Source organism: Pelodiscus sinensis, chromosome 27 (assembly GCF_049634645.1).
Source record: "Pelodiscus sinensis isolate JC-2024 chromosome 27, ASM4963464v1, whole genome shotgun sequence".
NCBI lineage: Eukaryota > Metazoa > Chordata > Testudines > Trionychidae > Pelodiscus > Pelodiscus sinensis.
Window position 1 is genome coordinate 7,994,340 of NC_134737.1, and position 20,711 is coordinate 8,015,050.

The window sequence follows — 20,711 nt, forward strand, 5'->3', positions numbered from 1 at the left end:
AGCCTTTGGGTTGCATTGGGTCTCACTTAAAGGAATACAGATGGGAGTAAGGGAGAAAGATCTATATGAAGGTGACTACTAAAGAGCAATGAATGATTATTTACAATTACATCCTGAGTTTCATTTGCAATTAAAAGGCTTGTTTGAAAATATTTCTTCTCCTTCTGCTCCACACCAGGTTTATCACTTGGGCTGTGGTTACATTCCCATAAACCATAGTCCTGAGCCTCAAAAAGCCTGCCTTTTACCCCACCCCTCTTCCCTTTTTTACATTGGCTTTGGGAATAACAAAGAAGCGATTGCTACCGTTCCCTCCACGCTTTCTCCCCGTCTTGCTCAGTGTGAACAGCATTGTGGAGTTCGTATGCAACTTCCTGACCAATCCAGTTGAGAATATCGTGTGCCAGATTCTATTTTAAGCACCGAATAAAAAATGTTTTTGGAACGAACCCCTGGCTGTGTCCTTCTTTTGCAAGAACCATGTTATTTGCATGAGAGAGGCATCCAAAAGCCCCAATCACAATTTGGAGTCCTCTTGCACTACACTCTATGCAGACAGACAGTAAGAGCAGATGAAGAGTACAGGGGACAGAAGGGGTTTGCCCAAGGTAAGATAAGGTGGCACCCAAGTCTCTGGATTGCCAGTCCGGTGCACTACCCACTAGGAGATGCTGCCTCTTATGGGAGTGGTGTGTTTCTAGCATTCTTCCTCTAATGAAGGATAGTCACTTGGCCCAAAATAATGCTTTGCTGAACAAGGATGGGATTACTCACGTCCTTCTAGCTCTACCCAAGATTAAGTGCTTTGTTCAGTCGGGGTCTTCAATCTCTCCAGGTCTCAGCTCCCCATGTGCAAAAGGAGCAGGGCTGGCAACAGGCTTTGCCAGGCCGTGGGCAATAGGGGGCAGGGCCTGGGTTGGAAAGGGAGGGGCTAGGAGCAGCCAGTCCTCAGCACTGCCCAGACTGTGCCACCCGGAGCTCCAGCGGCGATTTAAAGGGCCTGCGGCTTTGAACCCTTTTGAATCGCTGGGCCCCAGGGCAACTGCCCACTTTGCCCCCCTGTCAGGGGCCTTGAAAATGAAGCCAACACTCCACCCTCTTCACCTACCCTTCGTCTTCCTAATCTGGTCACACTGCACACTCCTCAGGGCAAGGACTGTCTCCCTAAACATAAGCCCAGCACCTTGGGCTCTGGGGCCCCAGATCTCAGTGTAGGGACCTTCAGCAAGTAATAAATCCCAGTCACAATAACGAAACGGGGAGAGGCCTGGCATCGCCGGGCGTGCTGCAGTCTGGAGGGAGGCCTGTTAGGAGACTTGCTGTAGACGTGACTTAGGGATGTCGGCACGTTCTGCTGGGAAGTTCACGCGTTAAGGCGTTGGAGGATTAAAAAAAAAAAATCCCTGGGGATCCAAGCACTTCCCTGCATGCCCTGTAATAGAATTCACTAGAGACTTGTTTGCTAGGGATGTCAGCTCGCATGGGAAGCCGGCCGCCTGCTGAGCTTCAAGACACGCCGGCACCCTGCGGTTGAGCTCAAGCAGGCTGCAGGCAGATGCTGCACTCGGTGGGTGGGTGCCTTTGGGTCTCAGAGGCAGAGAGCGCGGGGGACAAGCTGCCACACAGTGTTGCCTCGGAAGGTCTGGCCATCGTGCGGAAGAGCTGCTCCTTTCAAAGATGCCCCGGCATGTGAGAGGTCCCACTCTCTGCTGTATGAGGCCTTAATGGAGGGCAGGTCGTAGGCCCTGTGCAATGACTCAAAAGGGCTGGGATGACCTTGTTTCTTCCAGAAAGAATCCCCTTTCTGTTCACTACTGCCCCAGTCCTGCTCCTCTTTGCCACAAGGGATGCTAAGGTGGGAACCTCCTCCTTGCTGTGCCCACAAAAGAGCATCTCCGAGGTGGCCATGAGGGTGGGAGGAGGAGCGCAGAGGAGAAGATGGCCTGGGAGATGAACAGGCAAAGCAAGGCCTTGGAGATGAATTACCCAGCCAAACTTTCCGCCTTTGTTTTTCTGACATGATTTGACTTGGATCCCACAACCGCACTGGCTTGGGTTTCGGGTCAGTAGACTGAGTGCTGCACACTAAATCTATATCTACACCAATGTTCCATCTAATATTTTCCCTTCATGTGCAGAATAAAGTTTATTGTGTGCACCAAATCATGTGCATATGTGTACCACCAACAGAAACACATGTTGCTGGCTGCGATGCTCTGCTAATCAGCTGGGATGCATCTGAATCTCTCCTGGGTAGCTGCCCAAGCGCTCAGCTTATGTAGCCATGTAGCTAAAATGTAGCTTTATGCAAAATAATGTGCCTCAGTGTACTTTGCCAGGCACCCTTTCTGAAAGCAGAAAGGGCCTTTACTTTACCATTGGTAAAAGTGCACCAGCCAGAATTTTGTGTTTAAAGTTAATTCCAAGGCAGGAATAAAGTCTTATAATTCTGTTCTAAGTTTTAAAATTAGTATTGTAAAAAAAACTAAAAGGGTATAATCATTGTTTTTTTAAATTTTAATTTAATGCCCTTATTCAAATGTGCATATTGCTTCTCTGTAACAAAGGTTGCTTCTCTGTAAAAAAGAAATCAACCTTGTTCTGTGTAAAATAATAAAAGATGTATAAGAAATAAGTGCAAAGGCCACTGGACCAAATGTTCTAAAAAATAAGCCAAAAACAAACATAAAAATGTTAAAAATTGCTGTATATCCCCATTCAAATTTAAGCAGCAGGTAAATCAACAGCTCAAAAAAGCAAGCATTTATCAATTAAAATAAAATATTTGTAATCAAAACCAGCGTAGCATAACAAACAAACAAAAAATAAAAAGCAAAAAACCCCCAAAGTTAACAAACATCCATCAGAAAACCAGCATAACAAGACAAAACCCACTAATCCTAATTAAAAAAAACTATTATAAAAAATTCTGTTTTGCTTTAAAAGTAAAAACGTCCTGCCATAACTAAAGCATCAGCCCAAACCAATAAACCCCTGCTCCTTTACCCCTTCTGCCTGGAGCTGACCTCAGTGAGCTGTACAGTGTGTTTGTTTGGCATCCAGGCTCAGCTGTAACACATATAACAATAGTAATAGCTTACAGGATGGAGAACTTGCTGTCGACGGTGCTCTTTAGAAGCCATGACCTTTTCTCTGCTCGTCCCCACTGCTCTGGCTGGGCGCGCCATGTCCTTCAATGCCGTTTCCTGAAATTCATTCCATCGGGTTAATGCACGCTGTGTCTGTCACATGGATTCATCCATTATTACAACCCTTCATTTGGCTGATCACCATCGTGTCTGGGCTCCTGTCAAGCCTTCCAGGGAGGTTTCAAGAGCTCAGAACCAGAGTTCTCTGTAAGCTGGAAGCTTGTGCAGCTTCTCAGGAGAGATTCAATTGCCAGCCAGCTGATTAGCACAGCACCCACAGCTATGTGTGTGTTTCTTCTGGTGGTGCACATCCGCACAGACTTTGATACGCATAACAAAAATTATTCCGCACATGGATGGAACAAAATCTGCACATGGATGGAAAAAATTAGAGGGAATGTTCCTCAGAACCACTCACAGCAGGCATGTTTTTGTCAATCACAATTCACTGAGCGAGGCATTGAATTAAAGCAGGCACACCTTCTTCTCTTTAGAGCAGTGTTTCTGAAACTTTTTAAGACCGAGGAACACCAATTTTTTTTTTTATGAGGAACACCAAGGATTTTTTTATCAGAGGGGTAGGGGTAGCCGTGTTAGTCTGAATCTGCAAAAGCGGCGAGGAGTCCTGTGGCACCTTAGGGTGTGTCTAGACTACAGGGTTTTGTCAACAAAAGTGGACTTTTGTTGACAAAACTATACCTGAGTCCACACTGCCTTTGAGTTATGTCGACATAACATCGACAAAACTCAGGAGTTTTGTCGATGGCTGTAAACCTCATTCTCCGAGGAATAACGCCTTTTGTTTACAGAGTTCTGTCGATAGAAGGCATTATTGCATCTACACTGTCCTTTGCGTCCACACTGTTATGTCGACAAAGCGGCTTGCCTTGTCGACAGAACTGGCTGCAGTCTAGACGCTCTTTGTCGACAGAAGCTTTGTCAACTGTATCTGTTGACAAAACTTCTGTCGACGAAACCCTGTAGTCTAGACATACCCTAATAGACTAACTGAAGTGTAGGAGCATAAGCTTTCGTGGGCAAAGACCCACTTCGTCAGATGCATGCATCTGAGGAAAAAAAAAAAAGGGTCAAGGGGAAGTTATTGGGGGGGGGGGAGGTCTCCTGCCCCTTTAAGAGCGCCTGTTGTTCTCCGAGGCACACCTCAGACTTCCTTAAGAAACACAGTTTAAGAAACCCTGCTTTAGAGCATCCTGAGATAGACCTTCAGACTACAGACTACTTTGTGAAACACCAGCAGTGTTTTCCATGCGTGTGATGATGATATGACAAGCGGGTCCATTATAAAAACCTAGGCAGCTCTGTCGGTGTCTCTACACATATGGAGAACTCATTTTCTCCAAAGTGCTTTAGAAACCTTTCCTGATCCACTCCCTCCTCCAGTTTATGGTTATTTCCTCCATTGCACGAGGGGAGTCTGAGGCACACAGAGGTTCTGTGACTTGCCCTGGGTCACACGCCCAGTCAGTGCCAGGGCTAGAAGGAGAACCCAGATTTTCCTGAACCACCCCACCCTTTCATTGCAACACCCAAGTCAGTAGTAACACACTTCTGAACAATGTTGCCTCTACTCTGTCCCATCCATGGGTAGATTTTTTTCCCATCCACGTGTGGAATAATTGTTATGTGCGCCAAGGCATGTGAGATGTGCACCACCAGTAGAAACACACAACCTAGCTGCGGGGGCTCTGTTAACCAGCTGGGCAGCATTAGAATGAATTCTGAGCGGCAGTCCAAGCACCCAGCTTATAGGGAACACTGCTTCTGAGCTGGCCTTTCAGCGCAGGAACGGCGAGAGGACACAATGAAGCTGGAAATCAGGAAGGAATTGTTTTAATTCATTTATTTCCTTCAAAGCGTGACTTGCAGCCCCTCTCCACTGGAACAATTGTCCTCACCCAGCTTGTCCCAATTAAGTGGTTTCTACTGTCTTCAAGTGGGCAATTTATTTTTAAATCATGCTTATTGAAAGGCGCCAGGGCTTGGAAAGTAACACAGGGTCACTTTCCAAGCTGTCTGGGGCTTGGGATGAATAACCTCTCCACAGTCCTCATTTGCAATTAAACCACTTTGCACATTTCAAATCACATCGGTCTTGGCCCCGTGCAAACGCTGTCCGTCGCCTCATCAGCTGTTCCAGCACCCCGTGGGGCTGTTCTGTACGCTGGGGGACTCGGTGCTCAGGAGGAGGGTAAGGAAAGAGCTAGGCCCAGGATGTGACATGCTCCACCGCAGACACACGAGCGCCTGCAGGCTCCAGCATGGTACAGCGGGTTTGAGATGATTTTTGCAGCCCTTCCACAATGCTCACATGTGATCAGGCAATAAGTAATGTTGCCTGGGCTGTGGTGCAGCATTTAAGATGATCTCCGGGCAGGAATGACTGCAACAAAATACAGTGGCAGTGCAAAGCTGGCCCTGCCCACTGACCTTTCCAGAGAATGTTTGCAATTTTCACGGGAAGCCAACCTTCGACTGTTCTAAAGCCCGGGGTGAGGGCGGATGACCTGTGTTAATGGACTAATCCAGTCTGGTTGAGAACAGCATGCAGGCTGTGCATTCTGATGAGCAATTGAAAGGTTCTGCCTTGCAGGAGGCCTGACATTGTGAGAAGGGCCAGACAAAGGCTTTTAAGAATAACAGAAACGAGACGCCGGATGGAACAAACGCCAGCGAATGACAAGCAGGGGCGCCCCAACCCTCTGTGGCAGAGCTGGGCACAGACCCCAGATCTCCCGTTTCAGCCGAGTGTCTTCATCCAAAGGCCACCAGACTCCCTCTGTGTCCCTGGGCAAGTCACCTCACCTCACAATCTCTCTGATAGCAAAATGGGGTTGTGAGGATGAACCCACTGATTTTCGAGGGGTTCTTATTCAGCACAGCGATAGGGGCCACAGAACCAGCAGACAGAGCTTCTTTAGGCAAAGTCTGAATGACCAGATGAGTGTCACAGGCTTCCCTGACACTCACCATAGAATCATAGGACTGGAAGGGACCTTGAGAGGTCGAGTTCCTTTATGTTGGCCCTCGACCAGTGGTTCTGAGAGCCTTGCATTCTGCCGGCCCTGTGACGTCCCAGGGACAGCCCATCCAGGTTATGTGCACTTTCATAGACAGGCATGCATGGTGAGGGAGTAGTTACTGACCAAGCTTCAGGAACAAGCAGAGAATCCATGTATGTTGAGCAGTGTTCCCTGTAAGCGGTGCACTTGGGCGGCCACCCAGGAAAGATTCCGGTGCTGACCAGCTGATGAGCAGTGTGCCCACAGCTGGCAGCATGTGCGTCTACTGGTGGTGCACATCCACACACACCTTGGTGCACAGAACAGCATTTATTCCTCACATGGATGGAAAAAATGAGAGGGAACATTGATGCTAAGCCCAGTGCATGCTGGGGCAGGACTTTGGGAGTCCAGTCTGTACTGTGTGGATGCTAGGCTTGCCAATTTTGGTTGGACAGTCTTATCTCCTTCCAACTCTGCTGGTATTTCCCAGCCCTTCCCCAGAGCAGGTGGAGATGTAGCTTTCAGCAGTCAGACTTAGCCACCTCTGGGCGAGCTGGGGAAGGCTTCTGAGAGGTCAGGACAGGGCCCAGGAAGAAAGCCAAAGGGAGAGAAGGCTAGTGACCTTTTGCAGGCAGACTGCTCCCACCACCTGCCGGTGACCGCTCCAGCTAGTTGTACCACTCCATCTTCAGCTGACGGTCTCCTAAGGGCAGCCCTCCTTGTTCTGCCGTCAGCCAGACACTGCTAAATACAGCTGCAGTTGGGCAGGGTTTTCAAATGTGGCGGTGGACAAACTCCTCCCTCTGGGCTGAGCAGGGTCATCATAACCCCTCCAGAAAGTCAGGCACAGAGACACGAGGGGACCCTTCCCAGGGGTAGTGCTATCTTTCGAGTGACAAAACCAGGCCCTCTGCCCTCTTCCCTAGCCATGCTGCATTGCTATTGGTATGAGAGCTGCTCCTAGAGGCCCCTGCTGCACGGCACTGTACATACACACAGCCCTGACACGCTGACAGACCAGACAGAGTGGGAGAAAGAAAAAGGATTTTCATCTCCATGGGAGCTGAAGCATGGGAAGATGAGATGCTGGGAAGCCTGTAGCAGAGGTAGGGTTTGAAGCCAGCCCTCCTGAGTCTCCAGCCAATGCCTTAACCACAAAATCACCCTTCTCAGTGACAAGCTGTGGTTCCTCTTCATGGACTACTACACACCTAGGCACCAGGGGTCTGCAGCACTTTATTAAGGCGGCTTTAGCTTCATCGCTCCCCAGGGAGCAATGTTCCTGCTAATGTTTTCCATCCATGTGCAGAGTGATTTTTTTTAATGTGCACAACAAGTAGAAACTAAAATCTAGCTGTGGGTGCTCTGCTAACGGGCTCGAGGGTATTGGAATCTCTCCTGAGTGGCCGCACAAGGGAACACCGGCAGGGAGGTGTGTAAAGTCGATCAATCACACGACACAGGTAGGGAAACTGAGGCACACGGCAGTGAAGTGACTTACCCTAGGACATACAGCCTCAAAGCCAGGAATAGAATATGGGTTCCCTCCACTGCACCAACTCCCAGAAAAGCCTGAAAGATTAAAATGAGACAGGCCATGGTATAGTAAGAATAAAGCTGTCACTGACAAAGCCACTTCCATCTTAAAAGGGCTTTCCACACACACAGGAAACACTTTTGCCGGCCACCTCCTGGGGCAGGAGAGCAGGCAACCTCACCTTGGCAAACCAGCATGGAGAGGGGAGGGGAGCAAGCAGCCCTCCTGAGCTCCCAAAACGTGCTACAGGAGCATGAGCATCCGCAAAGGGGAGGCTAGGTTTTTAAGAGAACTCACAAAAAGCTCTCCCACAGGGTGAGCTGCCAGGCACTCAGCTCTAGTGCCTGGGAAGGAGAGGTGGCCGTAAGCGGGTGTGCTCTGGTGTGCAGCTCCGGCAAGAGCTGGCTGAGCTGCGGCAAAAGCCAGCAGGGAGCTATTGAAAAAGCTGGCAGGGACCCAGGTTGCAATGGGACAGGACCTGCCAGAAATATTAAGTAACTTTCACTGCTACTTGGAATGACAAAGGATTGAGTTCCCCCACTGGTCTTAAATATGGGTCACTAGGAAAGAGAGGGTGTCGCAGTCTCATTAAACTCTCCCTTTCAGAGTCTCACAATCACCTTCCCCACCTCGAGGCAGGTGGTGGCACAAAACTGAAGTCCCATCAACTCTAACCCAGGCAGCGGTTAGAACATGTGTGACCAAAGTGTCACCTGTTCATCAGTGCTCCCTGTAAAATAAGCACGTGGGTGGCCACCCAGGAGAGGTTCAAATGCTGCCCAGCTGATTAGCAGAGTGCCCATAGCCGGCAGTGAGTGTTTCTTATGGTGGTGCACACCTGCATGTACCTTGGTGCACACAACAAAAATTATTCCACACATGGCTTGAAAAAAATTATAGAGGCAGCACTGCCATTCATCCCCATAGCTGTAATTGCTCATCTCTTTGGGGCAATCCCATTCCAGGCACATCCCATTTCCCTGGTACCGCCAAACAGTTACTTTGCTTATAGTTATGAGAAGAAGTTGGATACTGAATTTGGTGGTCCTCGCTCTTACCATTTAGGAGGAGTTCTTGAACAGACAAACACAAACAGACAGACAAACTCTCTTAATATATATAGAAGATGAAAGTCCCCTTTCTTGAAGGAAATGCCCTGTCCATCTACTTCCTACCTAAGTGAAGAATGACAGGGCATCTTCCTTCTCTTCCCCCGCCTCCCTAACTGATGGGCAGGTCAAGATAAGTCTGCACCTTTTTACTTCCCCCAGTTCTCCCCTCTCCCAGAAGTTTCCATAGTCCTTCATTAGCATTCGGTTCAGACTGGTGAAAGGAGACCCATTGTGAACTGGACAATACTTAATTTACATGTAAACAGACAGCTAGATAAACATTTCTTGCCTGAAAGAAAACCTAGTTGGTTTTTTTTTTCACCTTTTTTGGGGTCCTGTCCCTAGACATAGATCTCCAGAAAAGAATTCTCAGTACACACGTAACTCCTTGCAACCGTCGCATGCCTGTATCACGAGAGCAATGACTAGAGTCACACAGCCATAACATTCCCTTGGTGAACGAGAGTGTAAATATCAGACACAGGAGAGCCCCATAACCTCGGTGCACGCACACACATCCTGCCTCTCAAGGGGTTCTTGTCACATCAGTGCCTCCCACAACAGGGTGCTGGGCCATGATGAAGTGCTACTGAAATACATAAACACTAATAAGAATTCTACCACCACACTGCACTCATTCAGCCTGTAGTTGAACCGCTCCTTTCTGCAGTCTGGCTGATTGTGCACAGCTTCATGAGCCATGGGAGCAAGGGGTAAGCTGGGGCTCCAAAGATTACTACTGACATTTCAATGCCTCCGATGTTAATTTTCCAGTCGGGGAAAAAAGTTCCAGCTTGTAGCTTTCTGAAGAGGCAGGAGTTCCTAAAGATGTGTGCATCATGCGCCTTTCCTGGACATCCCATGTTGATGTGGGTGAAATGGCCCTTGTGATACACCAGCACCTGCAGCACCATGGAGAAGTACCCCTTGCAGAGTACATCCTCCTTAGTAAGGTGGTCGGGTGTCAAAATGGGAATGTGCGCTCAGTCTATCGCCTCCACCGTGTCCTCCACATTTCCCAGAGTCGCTGAAGGGTATTGATCGCCTTGGCTACTTGGATCACAACAGCCTCCACTGTAGATTTCTCCGCTCCAAGTGATTCCCAGCTGACTGGTAGCTGTCTGGCCTTGCAAGCTTCAACAGGGCAACTGCTACTCCTCATATGTCAGCGCAGGTCTCATTCTGGTATTGCTGTGATTCGGGGCAGGGAAAGCCATTTGCAAACTTTCATGAAAGTGGCCTTAGGCATGCAAAAGTTTTGCAGCCACTGCTGATCATCGCATAGCTGCATCGCTCCGTGGTCCCACAGCATCACAACCGGCCTTCCACGAGGTCTAGAGGATCGAATGCTGGAGGTGTTTGCCACTTGTTCAACTCAAGTGCTTCAAGAGCATGTTCCTGGCCTCCTGAGATTCTTCCTCATTCTGTTGGGCCCTGGGTAGGTGCTGGGCATAAGGCGTGCCAGGGTTAATATGACCACCGCAATACTTTGCTGCTGAACAGGTTTCATGCTGGTTTCCACGCTTACCCTGCTGTGGCATCCACACAGATAACCAGGGCAAATAAGGGTGCAAAAAGACTGTTTGCTGTTGCGTTCCAGCAGGAGGGGAGGAGGAAATGAGGGCATTATGGGACACTGACAATATGGGGATGCTGCCGTGTACCCAGAACCACCTGCTGCGCAGTTTTGGTCCTGGCGGGCACTGGGGGCATAACCCAGAATGCAAAAGGGCAGCAGGAACTGTGGGATAGCTACCCGCAGTACATGGCTGTCAAATTCGAGGTAGCCACCCTACAGGGGACGTGCTACTTTGCATTACTTCGCGCACAGTGGGGACGTGCCCCTTCAGCGTTACAAAACGGGGTGCTAAAAAATCAACCTTAATACATTCGACCTTATCTCGAGGTGTAGAGTAGCAGGCCCATGTGAAACACATGGGACCTTTTTATAATCTTGCTGTGACCATTCTGGAACCATGAAAGGAAGAAGAAAGGAAGAAAGGGAGGCCTTTGTGCCGATGGGAATTGAATATTAATACAACGGAACAATTGTGCCTGCAGCACTGAGGCAATGGAAACTGACTCAGAATACAGAAATCAGAGGCCGGCCAAGGCAAAGCACAGAGGGCTGCCTCTTCAAAGCACCTCACAATTGATTGGCGCCGAGGGTGGAGGGATAAGAGCTCTCTGGGAAGAACACTCTGACCTCATGGCTCTCCCAGCCTGGCCTCGTCAGAGACCCTGTTCAGTGGTACTGGAGTGAGGGCCAGGGGGAAGGGGTCCAATCTGATATGCAGATGAGCTTTGTTTAATTAAGGCAGTGTCATCCACTGTTCCCACTGCATAGTCAGTCACTGCCACAAAAATCCCTTTGCCCGGCCCTCGGTTATCCTTTGCTAACGGTGTGCATTAAGCAGACTGCCCCAGCCTTGCAACCCCCCAGTGTGCTTGTAACACACCCCGCCTCTACAAATGCCCTGGCAACCATACCTGGTTTGGTGTCCAAAGGTGCAGAGCTTCCACCTCTCCGGGAAATGAAGTTTGCCCACTATTGGGACTGTATTTGTGCTCAGCCGTGTTCCCCCTCCCACCATATCGCTCTGCCTCTTACAAGGTGACTGGCCCTTTAAGGGGAGTTGAGTCCAGCCCCACTAGTAGCTATTCCATTGCTACTCAGCTGACGCGAAGGCCAGGGATGGCTTGGAGATCAGCTAGTCCCCACAAATGCCAGCAAGTAGCTCAGAGGAGGGTGGGTTTCTGTAGCAGACAATAGGGCAGAGGAAAGAGAACTCAGTTTAGCTGTGATTCCCAGACAAATGGTTGATAAAGAGAATCTTGCAAGGAGCAGCAGGTTAAGGAGAAGAGATCAGAGAGGTTTGGCTGGGCTCCCAGGCAGTGAATGTAATCAGAACTTTATCACTGGATTACAGAGGAAGACAGCAGAACTGGAGTTCATTTACAAATGCAACACTATCAACTTAGGCTTGAATAAAGATCTTAATTGGTTAACACACTACAAAGGCAATTTCCCCTCTTTTGATATTCACATCTCCACATCAAATGCTGTGAATGAGACACATTCCCCCCTGATTTAATTAGCCTCATTAACTCTGGTCCTACAATGGACAAGTACTCCATTTGCTGTTATATATATGCCGGATTCTATCATTTCCGCTCCAACTCATCTGATGAAGTGGGTTTTGCCCACGAAAGCTCGTGACCTAATTAATCTGTCTGCCTCTATGGGGCTGCGGCACTCCTTGTTGTTTCTGTAGAGCAGTGGTTTTTCAATGTATGCTCAATAGAGGGTCGGGGTGGGGGAAGGAAGTCTAAGATTTCCAAAGGTCTCCTCCATTTGAAATCTTGTATGGGTCTGCAATAAAACAAAGGGTGAAAACCACTGCAGTAAGGATTAGACAGGTGCCTCCAGAGGGATCCGGGGGAAAGGATGCAACTGAAACGCTGACCTAGCGTTAATATTTTGATTCTGAAGAATAAAATGGAGTCCCAAAAGAAAAGGGACAGGAACTCTACTCCTGGAGAGGGTTCTTTGGTGCGCAGGCTGATGTGTGGGCCCACTGGTTTAGCAGAGCAAGTGGCAGGTCAAGATTAAGGGGTATTGATAGAGCTGGAGGGGCGGATCCTGGGACTGGAATCGCCAAGTTAGGACTGAGTTGGCATGGTACAGCTGCGAGCAGAATCGGCTGGGAGGGGCAAAGTTGCAATAGCAGGAAATGCTGCCGGGCAGGAGTGAGATGCATCACACTGTGCCCAGTTCTGCTATCTCCTGCTAGCTCTGCTGCATCCTTCAAGGAAAAGAGAGAGGTTGGGCATAAAAAGATAAGGAAAAAGCAAAGGCAAAAAAAAAATCAACAAGAGCTGTCTGCTGGAGTGGGAGCTGTGCTGTTACGTGCATAGGGAGGACTCTCCGGTCCTATAATGCCTCCAGGAAGCTGGTGACTTCCAGCCTGAATGCTAAACAGCTTTGATCTTTACCAATCCTTTCTAAATCTTGAGCAGTGTCTTGTAAATCTTTAATTACAAGAAAATTGCAACCTTAACAGTGAACACACAAACCGCGTTGATAAATATTTAAAATTGCTACAGCGACAGATCTGAGGGGATTAAGAAAAGATATATTGGAGTGACAGTTATTAAACACTAAATCCCAGTAAATGTTACAGAGCGGATAAATAATGTAGACCTCTGACAGCCATTCCACGACTGACAAACTAGGAGAGACATCTGCTGTGGGGGAAACAAAGGGGGGCTGGTGTTTGCAAAATGATTGGCACCTTTCAAAAAGCAAAACCCTGGGGTTTGGGGGAGAAGTCAGAGAAGTAAAAGTGTATCCATCCCTCAGCAGAAGTGGCACATGAATCATACCATGCTGTAGGTTCAGATAAGGAACTGCAAGTTCAAGTATCTCTTATGTAACGTAAGATAGGAGGAGCAGGGAGGCTAGGCTGGAAATCCAGCAAGATCTCATCTTCTGGAAAAGTTTCCTAGGACTCTGGTGGCCTGAGGCCAACTGGAGCCTTGAATCTACTAGGTGACCTGTTTGTGTTCTGGAATTATTACCTACCAAGAGAAGTTACCTGTTCCAAGTGAGCTCTCTAATCTACCGTGCCCAGGCAGAATGAGATCTGACAGCTGGAAGATGAAGTTGGCAAAGTTCAAATTGGAAATAAAATATTTGCATCAGCGAGGGTAATTAACCGTTGGAACAGCTTCCCAAGGGATGTGGCGAGTTCCCCATCACTTGAAATCTTTACATCAAGCGTACGTGTCTTTCTAAGGCAGATGTTCTAGCTCCCCTTCAAGTCACTGGGAGACAGGAAGGATTGCTGGGGGATGAGATGGATTTGGGCAGGCGGTGAGAGGAGATGACCACCAGTGTCCCTTCTGGCTTTAAAATCTAAGACGCTTGCTGGAAAATCACCTCCCTCTAGTTTCTTGAACTGCTCCCTTTCCCAGTCTTTGTGACCCTGCTTCCTCCTCCCAGCCCTTCGGGACAGGTGTTTTGGTCTCTAAATGACCCTAAAGCCAGCAAGCCCCAACTGGAAAGACCCTGCATTGCTCCACATCCACTGCCTGCTGGGGCAGGCCATGCTGTCAGAACAGGGACCAGCTTGTGACTATATGTGCGTACAGCGCCTATCACAATAGGGCCGGGGCCTCTTGGCGTTGTTGCAATGTCTATATAGAAACACTCGTTATCATAACAGCCCTTCCTGGGGGTGGAACTGCAGAGTGTCCAGTTGTGTCTGGAACCTGGAAGTGCAGAAAATAACCCCAAAAACACAGAGCAGCAAGATCTGAGGCATCCCAATATTTGGGTTTGGCCCTAGAAGAAGGGCACATGGGTAGGCGGGACACAAAGTATCAATTCTCCCCTCTACAATTAATTTATTCACTAGAATAAGAGGACTGGAATGTGCCCCAAACAACTAAAAGGAAACACTGTGATCCCTGTTTTGGTTAGACACACAGCCAGCCCTCAGCAAACAAGAAGGGAGGGAAAGAGAGGACTATAAAAGAATAAAGATAAATTACAGGGGGCAAAGAATGCAACACCAGACATATGGGTGCAGGTCAAAGGGCCATGGTAGAGAAGAGGAATGCCTGCATTGACCTTAACCTGCTCGTTTGGTGTGAACCGTATTATCAATACACATGCATCAGGGCTTCAGCCATTCGCCTGCAGGGGTCAGGCAGGAATTTTTTCCTCCCATGCACTGTTGGCCAGATGCCCTAAGAGGGGAGAGTGTCTTCCTCTGAAGCAGCAGCAGCTGGCTGCAGTTAGAGATTGGACACAGGACAGAGTGGCCCAGCGCACTGAAGCGACTGGAAGAATCATCTTTCTAGGTCTCTGGCTGGTGTGTCTTGCTCAGGGTCCCTCCTGCACCTCAACACTGTGCTGGGGGGTGGCAGGGACCCCAGAGCAGAGAGTCTGGATTTCACATGCCCCTGGAATGCACAAGGCAGCTCATTCCACTAGGAGCTTCTATTTCAGGCTCCCTGCCAACTCAAGCATTGGTTACGCTTGGGCTTGTTTTCAAGCTTTTCTTCCTGACCACGAGGCCTGGAAACTTAACTTTATTTTTAAATGAAATTTGAGATTCCCATCTCACCACGTGACTCCCGGAATGGGAGCCATAAGCACAGGCCTATGGAGGCTATGCCTTTAATGCAGCACTGATTTCATCTGCAAGCATACCCCCAGTCATGCATCCAACACCTTCTGTTTCACTCCACAGTGAAAAGAAACAATGGATCATATGGCTGGCTTGGAGATTTTATCATCTGGATCAGGCTGCCAGTAAACACAACATTTCTCTGCCATTTCCACTGCTTCTTGGTTTAGCTGAGCACTGGATCTGTTGGATCAACAGGCTCTTAAATCAAATGTTGCACTAGCAGACTGGAAGGTGACTTGCAACTGAAACGCTCAGAGTGAGCAGTTTTTTGTTTTGCCTTTTTATCCACCGTGATGCCTGGTGCGTGGCTATGGCATCGTCTTCCTGTCAAAATTTGGAAAGCCAGATCCATTACAGTTCTTAAATCACAATGAGAAAGGTAGGCAGGAGGGAAAGTTTAGGTTGGATGTTGCTTGTTGCAGGTCTTTAAACTGCAAGAAGCCTGGAGAGTCTTTGTGACAGCGGTGTCTGGTGTCGTCAGGGGAGGACAAAATGTGGCAGGTTTGGAAAATTGAAGGTTCCCCCCCTTCTTCTGACAACTAGGTTAAAAATAGTCAAATGTTTACAAGTCCAGAACCAGGGCTTCAGCACCCTGAATTTCTTCTTTAGAAAAGTTTGTATTTCCACTGTGTTTGTTTTACCCAAGTCTTCCCTTTAACCAAAGGGCGAGAGCTCTTTGGAGCAGACTCTCTTGTATTGCGTGCTTGGCCTTGTACAGAGCCTTGCTCCATTGTTTGAAACCTCCAGTAGCACACAGTCCCCTAGGCCGACAGTGGGACATTGGGCCTAGGGCTGCCAGATGGTTTAACTAAAAATACTGAACACCTCTCTGCCCCCAAAAAACACCAGTAAAAAAAATTCTGTTGAGAAAAAAAGGGAAGAGTCCAAAGTTGTTGAGGAAAAAAAAAGGACCCCAAGAGTTATTAAGCAAAAAAAAAAAAAAACCAGCATGACCCCGTTTAGAAATGCCTGTGAGGCTTTCTGGCCTTAACAGGCTTCCAGCAGCCATCTTGTTTTCCTGCTCTGGGCCAGACAGCTCCCTTGCGGAACCAGGTAAGCCAGGGCTGGGCCTGGCTGCTGAGTGTGGAGTTGCCAGGTATTGACCTGAACAGTGTGGTATTTTTGCCTCCCGGCAGGGAAAAAAGATAAAAAAATACCAGACTGTCCGGGTCAATACCGGACACCTGGCAACCCTAATTGGGCCCTATACTCATTCAAAGGAAAGAATGCCCCGTATTGACTCATTATTAGTGCCAGTTCTAATCAGTCATATTGGTACTCAGCCAAGCAAGCCATTGCTTATTACTAAATTATTATTAATGTATAGTGTTATTAATTATGATTAATTAATGCAAGAAAGAGATAAGAATGCATGTAGCCACTTGACAGCCAGCTCCCTTGTTGTTCATCATCAGGGCTTGTTTTCCTTTGTATATAAACATTTCTCAACACTAGCACAGTCTCTGTCGAATTCCATTACTACTTAGCCCCAAACCACCTCCTCCTTACAGGGTTTTCCCCACTTATCTCTCCACTATCCCCCCCCCCCCTTCCTTTAAGTTTTGAGGTTGTTAACAAGATTTCCATTACTGAATTCCCAGCTAGCATTAAAGATTCATTAGCTACTAAAGGTAACTAACAAAAAGTTAATTATTCCAAACAGCCCAGGCTGCAGTCATGTGGAGAGAAGATGCCACAAGCAAAAATTACCCCAGCTCCCTACCTACTAAAATATTGATCCAGAAAGTTTGCTAATTACAAATATTAAGAAGAGGCTGCAGAGAGCTTGTGGTTTTGGGGAAAGCTGCCGCATTGCTATTTTCTCTCCAATGTGTCATGCCCACGCATAACACATTGGCGAGAGAATGAGAGGATGAAATTCTCACGCAGGAAATCAGGCCCATGTTCAGGAGCCGAACTCAGGCCTGGCAGGTGGTACGTAGGGCAATCGTGGTCTTAGGCCCCAGAGAAGATCAGAGCCCTGCCATGCTGTGGGAGCTACATGTGCGGTGCGAGCTCCTGCCAAAAGAGCTTATTATTCGAGACAGAGAGGAAGCACAAAGGAAGCAGTAGCCTCCTCTGACAGAGAAGTTCAGCAGCACGAGCAACCTAATGAGTTTTAAACGAAGCCTGCTCTGTTTCTGAATGAGATTCTCTGACCGAGCAGCCTGTGACGAAGGATTCTGGGCCTTCCTCAAGGTCACACACAGGGAGGTTTGTTTTAAAAGAGCCAAGAATTAAACCCAGATCTCCTGAGTCCCAGACCTAGGCCTTACACAGATCACCTTCTCTCTCTGAAGCCCAGGTCTATGGCTACACCACTGGGGCCTCCATGAGAAAACACAGGCTCTGAAGCTGCAAACTGAAGTCAGTGACCGGGACTGTGTGAGTGAGAGAGTGTTTGTCTGTTCCCTGTAAGCAGCCCTCTCTGGCATACCCCTGCTCCCCTTTTGGTATGTTCCCGCCCTGGCCCAAGAGTCTGATTTCTCACTCCGTTTCCTGACCAGTGAGGGTGGGGAAACTTTCTGAGAACTGCGCTGACCAGCCCATACTCCTAGCTCCTCCAGGAGTGTGTGCGTGTGTGTGGGGCGGGTCCTGTCCAATATCAGTCAGGAGAACAATTCCAGAGCCCTGCTAGCAGCAACAATGGCTTTGACCTTGGTCTTGCTATAGCTAGAATAGTTCTGACCCCATGGTCAGCCTTCAAGTATGGAACAGGCACCTATCAGAGGACTCTATGACCTGCATTGCACCAGCACTTCACAAGTGCTGTGATTCTCACAACCTCCCCGTGACGAAGGGGAAGTAATAACATCCTTGGTTTACAAAGGGGGAAACTGAGGCACAGAGAGACAGGCAAGTTGCCCCAAGCCACATGGGGACAACTTCCCATGTCTACCTTTGTGTTTTAGCATCCCACCTAAGAGCTCAGCCACAGACCAGGCGTGAGGTGCACAGAGCAAAGATGCACCCTGTCCCAAACAGTTTGCAAGCTAAGTCCAAGGCAATAGATCGGGGTGGGGAACATAAGGGCTGAGGGCTGGATGTGGCCCCTGGGTTGCCTGGATCTGGCCCCCCCCAGCATTGTAGAGCCTGCTCTGGCACTGCCCCCGCCCCCCCCCCCCCGCCACCTCCTCATAGCCCCCAGCTCCCGACTGATTTTTCTGTGGGTCTGCGGCCTCCAACCCAAACAAGGTTCCCCACCCCGCCAAGAGATGGATGCAGATGGAAAGGTGGGGCACAAGGAAACAATGGGACCACGTTGGCTCGGCTGCTGAGCAGTGGTCTCGGAACACCAGCAGCCGAGATGTGGCCAAGGGTTTTTTGTAGGCCTCCTGGCGAAGGAGGGCACTGCAGAACAATGAGGTAGCTTTGCAGAGGGTGATGGGGAGCGTGGGAGCCGCGTGGGAGGAAGCACGAAGGGGGCGGTTAGAAAGGCACAACCCACCTTAACACTGGACATGCCTGTAGAGCTACAATCGCTCAGCTCCCCACAAACAGGGCGTGGGCCTCCAAGCCGGCCCTATGAACCCATTATTGTTCACTCTCTGTAGTGAAGCAGCACTTAGGAGCCCCAATTGTAGATTTAGGAGCCCCCTCCCGTGCTAGGCGCTGTACAAAGAGAGAACAAAATGCCAATCCCTACCCTAAAGAGCTTCTAGTCTGACAAACAGGAATCCCCCTGCTACGACAGCCTCTCTCAGGCTATATCTACATTTGCACCCTATTTCGAAATAGGGATGCAAATGCAGACATTCAAAATTGCAAATGAAGCCGGGATTTAAATATCCCGCACTTCATTTGCATACTTGTGTTATGGCGCTATTTCAAGTTAACAGACGCTGTGTAGACGCGGTTATTCCAAGAGAAAACCCTTCTCTCGAAATCACCCTTATTCCTCGTACAATGAGGGTTAACAGTTATTTCGAGAGAAGGGTTTTCTCTCGAAATAATCGCATCTACACAGCGTCTGTTAATTTGAAATAGCTCTAACTCGAAATAGCACCATAACGTGATTATGCAAATGAAGCACGGGATATTTAAATCCCGGCTTCATTTGCAGTTTCAAATGTCTGCATTTGCAACCCTATTTCGAAATAGGGTGCAAGTGTAGACATACCCTGAAATAGGCCATGTTCTCAGGGCAACTTTAGGGAGCAGAAGAGGCACCGAAAAGCTGGCACCACAATCCCTCGAAGAACCTGATGGCATGGAGGTCCCTTAGACCTGCTGACAGTGGGTGCCCTGAGCAGTACTGCAGTGCCTTGGAGAGGATCCATCCAAGGAGGTATAGACTTCCACGCCAGCCCTGACCGAGAAGAAGAGGAATCCCCTTCTTTCTATTTACATTTGATTAATCCTAATAGAATGAAACCTCCCCAGAGACCCCTCTGCATCTGCTGAACCATATGTTCTGCCTTTGGTATGCAGGAGAAGGCAGCACTTGCCTTTTGGTCCATCGGCGGGTGACAGCAGCATCAGTAATCGGGAAGGGGAATCGCCTCCTCTGCTAGCATGGAGCTTCTCTTGGGGCACAGTCACGTCACCGGTTCGACCCAGCCACAGAGGGAGACCCAGATTTTATTAGGGAAGGAGGGAGAGGGGCCAAAGGGGGGAGGGAAATGGCATCAAGTGACATGGCATATTTGGGGGGGTGTTAATCCCCAGTTCTTGGGAGTTAGGAACCCAGCCGAATCTCAACTTCCACTTCAGAAAAGCCCTCTTGCTTACGGAGAAAAGTTTGAAAAACGTGGCCGCATATGCTTCCAAAGGCAGAAGGCAAATAAAATCCTATGGCTACATCTACACTGCCCTCTCTTGCGCAAAAAAAATGCAAATGAGGGGAAGCATGGAATATCGCTGCGCCTCATTTGTATAATTAATGAGCGGCTGCTTTTTGCGCAAGAGGCTTTTGCGCAGAAACCCCCTCTTGAGCAAGAGCCGTTCCGCTTCTTTTCAGGAAGAACGGCTCTTGCGCAAGAGGGGGGTTTTGCACAAAAAGGAGCAGTGTAGATGGCCCCTTTTTGCGCAAAAGCCTCTTGTGCAAAAATGGAGCCTAATTAATTATGTAAATTAGGCATGGCGATATTCAACGATTAACCTCATTTGCACACGTTTTTGCGCAAGATGCTATAGTGCAGACATCGCCTATGTGTTTTAAAAATCCAACGAATTTTAAACTGGTTTTATAATTAGCTGGGGTCCTATGCATGACTTCTGAATGTTTGGGGTTGGCCACACTGGCACCATTACCTGAGCCAGATGCTGGGGACATATGGGTTGATGGGGAATGAGTTCACTGAGCGATGTGTACGCCATGCATGCGGCGGGCACTTAGGTATCAGTTTGCATGCAAAGTCCACATGGCTTTGCATTGCGGAAGTCTTATACTCTCCTGACCCCCATGACGCTGACAGGTGCCACAGCCATTTTACAGACGGGGTAATTGAAAAGCTACATCACCTACCCGAGGCCCCTCTTAAGAGCCGCACAGAGGAAGCCTTTGATAGTGCACAACACGGTGGTTTATGGACCCAACAAACCCCAGGAATGACACTGCCAAGATGCCTGCAGTGATTCACGCGCCCGAATACCTATCTCGGGGCAAACGGTCTGGAACCAGGGCACAAACCCCAAACCAGCAGCAAGTCGTATACTTGGTTTCTTCTGTGGGGTTTTATTCCTTCTCC

At 48.7% G+C, this 20,711-nt stretch overlaps 1 protein-coding gene across 1 annotated transcript in view; it reads right to left on the bottom strand.

Annotated features, from left to right (window-relative positions):
• Nucleotides 1-2,809: 2,809 nt before the first annotated feature.
• The window catches only part of MDM4 (MDM4 regulator of p53), a 74,175-nt gene continuing 56,273 nt past the window's right edge, over nt 2,810-20,711 (bottom strand). The window contains exons 11-12 of the mRNA XM_025189672.2: nt 7,674-7,744; nt 2,810-3,206 (exon numbers count right to left, since the gene is read on the bottom strand). Of these exons, the coding sequence (XP_025045457.1) occupies nt 3,194-3,206; nt 7,674-7,744 (84 nt within the window). The 3' untranslated portion in view covers nt 2,810-3,193. The remainder of the gene's footprint in view (nt 3,207-7,673; nt 7,745-20,711) is intronic.